General features: G+C 38.6%; 1 protein-coding gene across 3 annotated transcripts in view; it reads left to right on the forward strand.

The window, feature by feature from the left end:
* The window catches only part of SGCG (sarcoglycan gamma), a 125,585-nt gene extending 117,626 nt beyond the window's left edge, over positions 1-7,959 (forward strand). For all 3 annotated transcript variants that reach the window (XM_041765529.1, XM_041765531.1, XM_041765532.1), the window contains 2 exons: positions 4,484-4,607; positions 7,165-7,959. In XM_041765529.1, coding sequence (XP_041621463.1) covers positions 4,484-4,607; positions 7,165-7,338 — 298 coding nt within the window. In that variant the 3' untranslated portion in view covers positions 7,339-7,959. The remainder of the gene's footprint in view (positions 1-4,483; positions 4,608-7,164) is intronic.
* Positions 7,960-11,936: the final 3,977 nt, after the last annotated feature.

Raw genomic sequence — 11,936 nt, forward strand, 5'->3', positions numbered from 1 at the left:
TCGCATTAAGGTGTTTAATCCAATCAGATTTGGTTTTTTGTGTGGGGTATATCATTATATTTCAGTTGTTTGTCTAGGGGTTAAATTTCTGGATTTGAGGTTTAATTCCCTAAAGCTTCTAACTTTTAATAGGTAAATTTAACTATTTATACTTATTATGATCACTGATTTATTTGAAATATTTCTGTGATGTCCTTTTTTATTTACTGTACTTTTTCTTTTCATTTTTTCTTCTTTCTGGCCTTTAGTTGGATTATTAAACTTCTGCTTATTCTCCCTGCAGTATTTCCCTCTAGTGGTTCTGGTTTCATTCTTTTAATGATAACCTTTTTTTATTAAGATTTTATTTATTTATTCATGAGAGACAGAGAGGCAGTGACACAGGCCTCCTGTGTCACTCCTGTGTCACTTCTCCAAGGGAGAAGCAGGCTCCCTTGCAAGGAGCCTGATTTGGGACTTGATCCTGTATTCCAGGATCACACCCTGAGCTGAAGGCAGATGCTCAACCACTGAGCCACCCAGGCATCCCTAATGATAACCCTCTATATTTTATATGCATGGAGATAAATTAATACTTTCTAACTAAGTTTGTCATTATCATTCTCTTCTTATACCAAAAATTTTAGAAAGTTATTCCTACCCAAACTTCACTTTCCATATTTTGCAAAGCTTTTACTCATCTCTCTCATTGTATTTTTTCAGGCAATACAGATTTAGCTTTATTCCCACACTGTGTTGATTTTTTTCTAATGTCCAAAACTGCTCTTGCAAAATACTCCTTTCTTCTGGTTTTAGTTTCCATAAGTATTTTTTTTTTCACTAAGGATCTGCTTAGACAGCAAACTTTCCCTTGTGGGCCTGAAATGTCTAGTCCCTTCACAGTTGAATGATGGCTAAGTTGGGATATATTTCTAGACTGACAATAATTTTACATCAGCATTTTTAAGATATTATTCATTACTTTTGGGTCTTTGGTCAGAAAACAATTTGATTTTCATTGTGAATACTTTGAAGGCTTTCTCATAATTTTAATGTTTTGCAATTTTGCCACAAAGCGTTTGGAGGCTGGATATGTCTTAATTCATACTTGGGTATTGGTGTACCTCTTCAGTTTTAGGAACTCCTGATATTTTTCAATTCTAATTAAACATTACCTCTTCCTGTCTGTCTTCTCATCTTCTAGAGCATAGGCATACTTTACTTGTGGTCTGTTGATCCCCTGGGTGTCCAAGAATAGAATTTAGTGGGTTAATGATTTTGAATATGAAAAAGAAATCCTTCATTTTTACTGACCTCTAATTGAAATTTAGCATTCCTTCAAATATGAATGAGAGGCAACAAACCACAGTAGTATGGGCAGATTCCTTGACTTTTTCATCTTTAGAAGCCAGAGATACTTTAATATCATGTAAAGGTTATAGCGAAATCTCAAAATACATTACTGCTCTTCACTGCTTTGAGATTACGCTAGGTGTAAGTCCTCTGGCCAGATCTTCTTTAATTACTAAATAAGATCATAAATTGCCGTATCACCCATTTAAAGATATTTTTATATTTGTATTTAAAAGTCACCTAGTTTCCTTTGAAATTCTGTACTTTGTTTTTATGCATTTAAAAAAGTTTAATGTGTATCTCAAATTTCACATTTCGTGTTTTCCCAACCATTACCAAATCTACATTATAGGGTCCTATTCTCTTTTGATATGTGGCATGTCTACTATTCAGTCTACTACAAGACTTTAATTTTTTTATTTCATGAATTTCTACTTGCCTGGCTTTTAAATCTTTCTTTTTCTATTCTGGTCTTCTCCTATGAGTGTTAATTTACCTCCTTGGATGCTCTAAACTTAGTGTTAGTCCCTTTCTGACTGCTCTATTATCTCTAGTTCCTCATATTGATAGATCCTCCCATGTGGTTTGAAAATTCTGTCTGACAGCTCATCCTCTTCTGTTCTTCATCTGGGAGCAATTGTCATGGAGACTCAACATTTGCCTTTACACGTCAATTTCACGTTCACTTCTGGCAGGGCCCTGCAGGGGGCACTGTTCTGAAGCCTGTGTTCCTAGATATTTCTCATGTTGGTTTTATAAACTGCCTGAATAGGGTGTGGATTTGGATTCCACACTAATGCATGATTTAAGACTTTCTCTTCGCATCCCAGAATGAGCAGCCTACTTTAGGGCTGTTATCATACTGTGTTTCAATTCCCTTCTGTATGCCCAAAGTGCATATCCAAACACTCCTCCCCTGCCCCCACAGCTGGCCACAACTCCTTCCCTGTAGAGATGGAAAATACCAACCCACAAGGCATTTATCTGCCCATAAACTCCAAGGGCTCCAGCCTTTCAGCACCCACTCATCACTCTGGCTATGAGTTTCTTCTGTTTCTGGCACTATGAAAATGCCTTTGTCTTTCTGGGTTGTTTTTTGGTTTTGTTTGTTTTGTTTTTGCCTAGTATGTGTTTTAATAATTTTGATCATATTTTAACCAGCATTTATATGTAATTGCTGGCTGAGGGCAGAGCTGTGCTGCTCATCTGTCTTGACAAGAATTTATACAGTGATATTTTTTAAAGCAAAAATGGAATCTTGTCATTCCTCTGCTTACATTCTTTAAGCTGCTTGAATGCTAGGTTTTAAAGGCAAGAAGCTCATCTGCCTTGTTTGCTACTGTTTTTATACTGTGTATACTATATACATATGCATATATGTATACATACAGCTTACTTATTTGGTAAATTTCTGAATCAGTGCTCAAAACTTTTTGTTCCTCATATAAGTCATGAGTAAATATATATTCACATATTTGAAGAAAGGGGTAGATATTTAACTAGCAAACTAAAATATAACAAAAGAGAAAATAATTGAGTTATTTTATATCTGACTACTGTTAATTGTGTTCATGGAAATGTATGCTTCAGGACATTGTAATCACAGACTTTTTTGGTAAAATGTGTTTTCACTTGTGCTGAACTGACATATTGCATCTCGAGGGCTAGAAACAATGCAAAGGGGAAGAAATTTGCTATTCCAGAAGCAGTATATTATAACATGGTTAAAAACTAGTAATTGGTCCTGTTGAGGTCATTTTGTTGTTTGATGAGGAACAAACTCACCTTCACTAGGATCTTCAAGATCACAAATGGATTACCTGAAATGGACCAGACATCTAAAGTTGCTTACATGTCTTCCTCCCTTCCTTTCCTTCCCCACCACCTCCCCCTTTCTATCAATCCGGGCAGGACAAATGTAGACGATTAGCAGATGTAAAATAGCAAAATGGGCAGGCAGTCAGCCAACCAAATCATCTGGATGTATCCAAGTGTTTCCCTATAACCTAAGCTTAACATAATTTGACTAATAAATTCTATGAATGTCTCTGCTTCCTTGTACTCAAGGTAAATATAAATTTCAAAATGTGTAACAGATCAAATATTACATATTGAATGTACACAAGAAAATAAAACTTTGTTTTCTATAACAAAGAATGGTAGACAAAAAAACTTGCCAATTAAAGGCAGCAATTCATCTGAGTTAAACATCCACCGAATAAATATTCAGCTCAAATGCAATTAATGACCCAAGTACTTCTCTCCTCTGGAGCCACTCCCCTTTCTCTTTGATACTCATGCCTACATGGATATTACCCTGCTGTGGGAGGATTACAGACTGGTTTGTATCCTGTTCTACTTCTCACTTATCTTGAAACATTTCAATCCATTCAGCCTTTTGGACTTTTGGGTGGATTTAAGTTGGGTTAGAGTAGCTGAAAAACCTTTCAAATGATCATGTTATGCCACCTGGTGGAAATTTAGTATTTTTTCAGGCAGAGGCAAATAGAATTTCTCTGGTCCATATGTTCATCCCTGGTTCTGTTTGACTTTAACACAAGGAGATTCTGATAAATTATAAAATAAACAAAGCCAGCTAAAGCCAGTCTCCATTCTGTCTATCAACCCTACCAGTTCAGAATTTTCACAAAAGAAATCTTCATATCTGCCCTGTAATCCTCCTAAATTAAAAACAAACAACATGCAAACAAAACCTAATAAGTTTACATTCTATTTTATGAGCAGGTAGCAAATGAACATGTTACCGTTAAGTTTGTTCTTTTTCCCCAAACAAGTTTGTGTTTTCATTAAAGAAATAGCTTTACAAAGTTATTCGCAAATAGCATTTTCTTCTAGTGTGATATGCAGAGTGCTTAACCCTGCCATCTGAAACTACTATGTACGGGTGGAGCTGTGTAATCTTTTTATGTTTTTAGAGTATATTAATTTTGTAGACTCTTATTAATGGGAAGTTAATTTCTTCATTGCACATTATTTCTGGATTTGTCAATAAAGAATGTACACTACAACAAAATGACAATGATACTATATACTTTATTATTTGTAGTTTCTATACAAATCCATTCAATGAGGGATTTCTGGGGTGACTTTTTTTAATACTATTTTTTTTTGTTTCTTTCCCTCATTTCAGATTAGAATCCCCCACACGGAGTCTAAGCATGGATGCCCCAAAGGGTGTTCATATTAAAGCTCATGCTGGGAAAATCGAAGCTCTTTCTCAAATGGATATCATTTTTCAAAGTAGTGATGGAATGGTGAGTTCAGTGTATGAAGCTCCTGTTGTATGTCCTGATGACTTTCAGAGCTGACAGAGAACATCGGTTCTGCCATTACCTGCTATTGATCCAACTTCTCTCAATATGGTGGTCACTAGGAGTTACCTGTAGATGATGGCCATAATCGGTTGTTGCCTTGAGCACTATGCTTGCTCACATATTATGTTTAAATGAAAATTAAATATGAAAAATAAAAGCTTTAAAAGTAAACCACAATAAGGATAAAATCTGAAACTTCAGGTCCAGAAATAAAAGATCATTGATACAAACCAAAGTCATAATGAAGCAGTAGAGCACTCACTATTCAGTATTGATTGTTCTAGCACTAGATCAATTCATGAATTACCTGTTTGAGTTCAGGAAAGTTAACAGGCCTCTCCACACCTGGACCTATCTTCTCATTTGTCAAATAGGAAAAATGATATTTGCTTAACTATGTCACAGAGTTATGAGATACCAATGTGGTGATATAGGTGATAATGTTTGAAATTACATTCACTTACTATTAAAAGGAAGGTGTGATTGAGGCAGCAAATGGAGACCATGAGAGGCAGCTCATAAGTGTGGACAGGACCCATCCAATGGCAGCCTGCTAGTGTAATACAAAAGACATCCAGTGAAGCCCCTGTAAGTTATAACTTAAAATGTTATGATGCCAAGAGCAGATAAATGCCAAAATGGAAGTCAAGAATTCTGGAATCTCATTACTAAATTATAATGTCATTACATACTTAAGATGTATTATTTTGAAAAAATACTAATTTTAATTTTGAAATAATAACCACTTATTTCCACAAATAAGGTATCATTTTTATAGTAGCACACAGCCTGACTCATAATTGAAGTTGATATCCCTTATTACTGGGAGCTAGTTCAAAGTGTGGGGGTGGCTGGTCTCCCACAAGATATATTCCCATAAAGATAAAGGAAGGTGAGCAGGGATGCAGTATGTGGACTGCCAGTGATGACAGTTTGCTAGAAGAGCAGGAAAAAAATAACAACTAGAAAAAAATTCACTGATTAACCATAATAAGGGAGAGCAGAGAAGCCAACAAGGAAAAGCTAACACACATTAGGGAAGACTAGGTAGCCACAAATCCAAAGCATCAGACAATAGCCTAAGTAGGTTCTGTGTTAAAAAAAAAAAAAATAGATTTCATTTCTTTTACTCTGTGTCCCAGACCACAAGGTAAATAAAGTTCTGCTTCTAATACTGTTCCACCCATGGCTTCACATGGCAGTGGTCAACTTCCCCAGGGGGAGTACAGATGGCAAACATCAGTTTATGAAAAGAGTAGAGTTCGTGGGTGAGAGTATGTAAAATAAAGGAAGAGTCCAACCTTGTTTGTGGGGGGAAAAACATGTGCGCCCATGACATACTTCAATTCCTTCTAACAAGTGGGTGCGCACTGGAGTGGGTAAGGTTAGGGTACCCAGTGTGACAGTCTTTAGTTCCCCAAAAGATTTCCAAACCCCAATTAAGGGCCATTTGTTTACATTTCAGTTTAATTAATCTATAGGAGGAACAAAAATCCCAATAGCTTCCATTTAACCGTAGTTGGCTGTAGTCCGGGTGTCTACTGCTTTTCCACATCTAAGAGAAGGCAGCTGAGTTTCAAATAATATTTTAGAAGTTAGGGAAATGGTAACTAATGATGAAGTCAATCACCTCTCACAGGAAAAGAAAACCAACTGAAATTCCAACATTCACAGGTAAAAATTATTAAGATGACTTTATTTCTGTGACTTGTACTTTACCCTAATGAGGTAGAGGTGATTTAGCATAAAGTTAAAGTAAATCACAAAATAAATGTGAATCAAAATAGTTTTTTGCAGGTAATTCTGAAAGGTATTTCTGGGAGTGTAGCATCATAAATGTTCCTAGCTCAACTAGCACAATGGGTTTTTTAAGATTTTATTTTATTTATTCATGAGAGACACACAGAGAGGGGAGAGAGAGAGAGAGAGAGAGAGAGGCAGAGACACAGGCAGAGGCAGAAGCGGGCTCCATGCAGGGAGCCTGACATGGGACTCGATCCCGGGTCTCCAGGATCAGGCCCTGGACTGAAGGCAGTGCTAAACCGCTGAGCCACCCGGGCTGCCTGAGCACAATGGGTTTAAAAGAAAAAAAAAAAAAACCTTCAGTTTGGAGAAGGAATTATTAAGCCTCTGCCTAGAAATTCTAGAAAACCAGAAATAGGCATTATTTTTTTTTTAAGATTTCATTTATTTATTCATAAGAGACACAGAGAAAGGCAGAGAGAGAAGGCTCCATGCAGGAAGCCCAGTGTGGGACTCGATCCCATGACCCAGGGATCACAACCTAAGCCAAAGGCAGACGCTCAACCACTGAGCCACCCAGGTGCCCCTAGAAATAAGCTTTAAAAGAATCTGATCATTATGACCTAAGTCAGGTGCCTGTTTCATTTTCTATGCAGAAAAGAAACCAACCTGTCTGGAGCATTCTGAGATAGGAGTTTCACACTACCGTGTTCCTTCCTCTCTACCACTTCATCTCTCCTTTTCTCCCAAACAGCTTGTGCTTGATGCTGAAACTGTGTGTTTACCCAAGTTGGTTCAGGGGACTCAGGGCCCCGCCGGCAGCTCACAGAGACTCTATGAAATTTGTGTGTGTCCAGATGGGAAGCTATACCTGTCCGTGGCTGGCGTGGGTACCACATGCCATGAACACAGTCACATCTGCCTCTAAACCACCTGCATCTTCCATGGAGCACCTGCCTCATTTCAGTGAGCTTTACATTGCTGACCTCAAGCCTTCACACTGAGCTACTTGACATCCTGGTGAATGGTGGACAGTGGATGGGAAGTAGGAGGTCACACTTTCAAAAGGAACTCAGAAAAATAGGCCAGTGAAGGTGTTCTGATGAAAATACATGATCTCAGAATGGTGTGCACATATTAGACACAAAAGCCTAGCAATAGCAAAAAGAGCGGGGGGGTATTCCACTAGGTTTATTTTCATCAGAACCATTGTGACTTTTCTTTTTCTTTCTTGTGAATAATCAGTCTACAATGAAATACTGAATCGCGTGTGGAATGAATTAATGCTGTTCAGCCATGACTAACTTCCCATAAAAAGTAGCATTGGTCAATAATACATTGCCCCTCCAAAGGGGTTCCCAGTCAGACCCACAAGTTCTCCCTTTTAATGCAAAGTGTGTCAAGTTTCAGAAGAAATCTTCAGGTTTCTAGAGGACTTGAGTTGATCTGAATTTCAGTGTTGTCAAGGAATAAATTATACAAAAATTAATCATGTTTTCTTTATACGTAGTCAATAAGCAATAAAAAACCAACCAACATTTTTCACAAACTTGTTTGTCTTTGCTTCCTTTAATCCCCACGACAGTGCTTTGAGGTAGGTATTAGGTTTCCCCCAAGTTATGGGATGATTTTAAAAAGGTTCAGCTAGGACAAGTCAGAAGGTCATACAGTAGCTAGTGAAATTAATCTGAAATGTGACCCTCCATGTGAGCAGCTGTTTTCACTTTGAAAAACTCTGGTATGTTGTCTCACTTTATCCAATGCCAGCCTATGTGCTAATTGTGTAAATGGGATTATATTCGTTTGACAATTAAGGAAACCAGAGTCCAAAGGGGTTTTGTCATCCACCAGGACCAAGCAGCTAGTAGGTGGTGGGACTCATAACCGCCCAGCCTGTGCATTTACCTCTTAACACAGTATAACAGACTGGATGTTTCTATGAAGCTTAGTACCAATTGTTTATATGTTGTTATGTAAATCAAATAGGACACACTGAACCTATGAAAACAGGCTAGCTTTGTGGAAGCCACTCACTCCGTAAAATGCCAGTTGTCAAAGAGTGATGCGTTTGGCTTGGTTCGGTTTTGTGTTTTACTGGTTATAATTAGAATCACCGAGTAGCACAAGATGTGGTAGGGCCAACAGCATTGCAACTTTCTATTTATAGGGTTTATAACTGTAAATGCAAGTTCAGGTTCTTTTTTTTTTTTTTTCAGTCTCAGAACTGAACATAGAAAAGTGAACTCTATTTTTTTTAAGATTTTATTTATTCATGAGAGACAAACAGAGAGAGGCAGAGACATAGGCTGAGGGAGCAGCAGGATCCCTGTGGGGTCCCAATGCAGGACTTGATCCCAGGATCCCAGGATCCTGACCTTAGCCGAAGGCAGACACTCAACCCCTGAGCCACCCAGGTGTCCCATGTACACTTTATTTCTAATGCTGTTTGAATAAGATCTTCATTTAACAGGATAGCCCACTAACAGCAAATCCTGGATTTTCAAATTGCTATGTGCATTAACACTTGGAATTACAGAATAAAAATTAGGTGTGTCCTGAACTCGACCCTAAATATAATGTGCCTAAAGTTTCACAGGGGGTGGGTTTTTTTAGATTATAAATTGGTATTCACCTTTTCTGTTTAAAGTTCTGATTTCTTAATGTCTGCTTTCTTGCTACAACATTCTGTCATAGTAAGTAGTACTGCCTTTGTTTTGTCATATTTGCTCTCTTGCTCTCCATGTTTGTGCAAAACAAGTATCTTCAAGTTCAGTTGACACAAGGTCAAGAAAAAGAATCAAGGAGAAATTATGAAGGATAGAAACCTTTAAATAAAAGATGTAAATTACTTTTTCGCTTTGTTTTTTTGCTCCCTTGCTACTTGGAATCATCATGAAAGAAGTTATTGGGGATAGCTGCATTCTCCAGAGTGATAAGGAATTCATCCTTGGTTAGAATCAAAACTTTTAGATAGGCTGTATTCTAAAACCTATTACATAAACCTGTCCTTTTAAATATATTATACAATGTAATAAATTGTTCTTAAAGGTCCAAGGTCCTATGAACGTACCAAATGAACATACCTAATTAGCTATGTACACTAATATTCTTATATTCCAAGTGGTCGTAGACTATTGGGTATTGATATTTGAGCAACCTCAGCCCTTATATCTTTTTCAACTTCCAAACCAGCTGAGTAGACACAAGTCAGAAAGATGAAGACCAAATTATCAGATTTAACAGTAAAGAAGTCTGATTTGCAGCAAAATGGACTCCCTAAAACCTGAATCATAGGATCGTCTCCTGGCTCAGGGAGAACTGTGGGCTCCGCACTCCTGTAACTCACCACGTGGAAGAGAGAAGACAGACCGACCAGACCTCTCCTGAAGGCACCCAAATTCACAGTAAAATTCACAAGTGAGCTTGGCATGTTCAGGTCCTTCCCCACCCTTTGCCCCTGCCACCCACCAGGTCAGTCTCCACTGCTTTGGGGATCAGTGAGGGGGAGCCCAAGCTGTTCTGAAAGGCAGAGCCCCTCACGTGAAGGCTCTTAGGTGGTGCTTATGTAGTTTTTTTGTCCCTTCTTTCCCTGATTCAAGACATCAAATTTACTCATATTCAGCAGTGTGCTGTATTTTAAATTCCACATCAGATTTGCTGTTGTTTCAAAGCCAAATAAATTTTTCTATCAGGTGCAAACATGCAGGTGGAACAAGAGGATCTAAGGGCATCACTAAGTAAAAATCCATTTTGCACTGAATATTCAAACAGTGCAAATCCTTTAAACAGTGCAGATCCTTTAAATCCAGGATGCACCTTCACACCCCCAACACCTGACATAAGGCCTGCACACAGTGCCGACGGGGGGGGGGGGGGGGGGGGCTGTTTACAAATGAATGAATGACACTACTTTAAGCCATTTTTATTCCAAAAAGATAACAGAAAAAGCCTTTGGAAGCCAAACCATGCGGATATCCCAGGGGTAGGCTGCACTTCTGCCCTGCCCAAGTGTGTGCAGCCGTGGCAGCCTCCTGCCCTCTGGATTCTGCACCTGTCAGCCCCCACAATCACGGGTCCCTTCCTGGAAAGAGATCTCTCCATGTGTCCATCTGTACGTCTCCTGCTGGTTCTCTTTCTCATAGAACCTCAAATAATACATGGCTAATTAAAATCTATTAATTACTCTTTTCTACCAGCACTGCAAATGCTGTCCTCGAGATCTACAGAACTCGTCAAGTACAGAACATGTCATCTGGCACCAAGGGAAGCGAATCCCCCACACCCGCACGCACATCAGGCCCATGACGTCTTCTCTTTATTAAGCGCTAATGGAACACTTTGCCGATGTCATCCTGCGGCTCTCGGCGCTGCCTGGCCTCCCACTCCCCATTGCTTTTTAAACTATCTGGGCTGCACAGGTTCTCGCTGAGTGTCCTTGTGGAGGCTGAGAATAGTTCTGCCAACCTGTGGGGGGAGGCTTCTGTCCCTTGCTCACCAGGCAGCACAGCACCTGCTCCTGACTGCAGGAAGGCCTGTCCCAAATCCTTGCTAGACTGTGTGCTACTCAGAGCTGCTTCTCCACACATGCGCCAAGTTTCCATTTTCCTTTTAATAAGAAAAGCGGAAAGGGAAAGCATAAAAAAATAAAATACAAAATTAGTTCATGTCGGAAATTCCTTACCCTGAATTTCAAAATCTAGAAAGCTCCAAAAATATGAACATCTTCCAAATACATCTGCAGCAAACTACTGGTGGTGAGATCTGACCTGAATTTAGGTGAGGTTACATATTAGGCTTAGGTATTCAAGTCAGTGCAAGTATTCACAGGCTTCACTGCAGAAATATTAATGTGTTTAGGAGTGCTACCAACCCTGATTGGAATGTTTGTATTAACTTGCTAAAATCCAAATTCTGAAATACATCTAGATCCAATGATTGTATATTAAGGACTGTGAGCCTGTATTTTTTTTTTTACAAGTATAGAAAACAAAACAAAACAAAAAAAACCAACAACTCCAACTAGCTCAACTAGCACAACAGCCAAAGTTTTCTGTATAAAATTTAATATCAAAAAAGAAAATATATTCCAAGTGCTGAATCTGCATTTCAAGGTAGCAAGCACTTCTGAAGATGTCCCAGAAACCTGAAGACCCAGAATTTGGTTAAGCACCAGAACAGAAACTCTAGCCCTGGTCTGCCTAGCTTTGAAAACCTAGGCGTCAGGTATAAAGATGAACATCTTCTGTTTAGGGCTCAAGAGTAAATTAGCCCCAGACGTGCAGCCCCCTCCTGAGGTAAGGTAAATATCAAGTCAGCCTCTACCTATGGAAGAGCCACAATACCTAATGTACCTGGAGCCAAATACGTCTATATATGTGTGTGTACATATATATGCATATCTATCTATATACCTATATATACTGTACCATATATATCAGCTAATCGTATTCCATAAAAAGGAAACATAAAAGTATTAACTAAACCAATGAGCACCTAATAAACACAGTATACATCAAGTACTTCATA

Source organism: Vulpes lagopus, chromosome 8 (genome assembly GCF_018345385.1).
Source record: "Vulpes lagopus strain Blue_001 chromosome 8, ASM1834538v1, whole genome shotgun sequence".
Lineage (NCBI taxonomy): Eukaryota > Metazoa > Chordata > Mammalia > Carnivora > Canidae > Vulpes > Vulpes lagopus.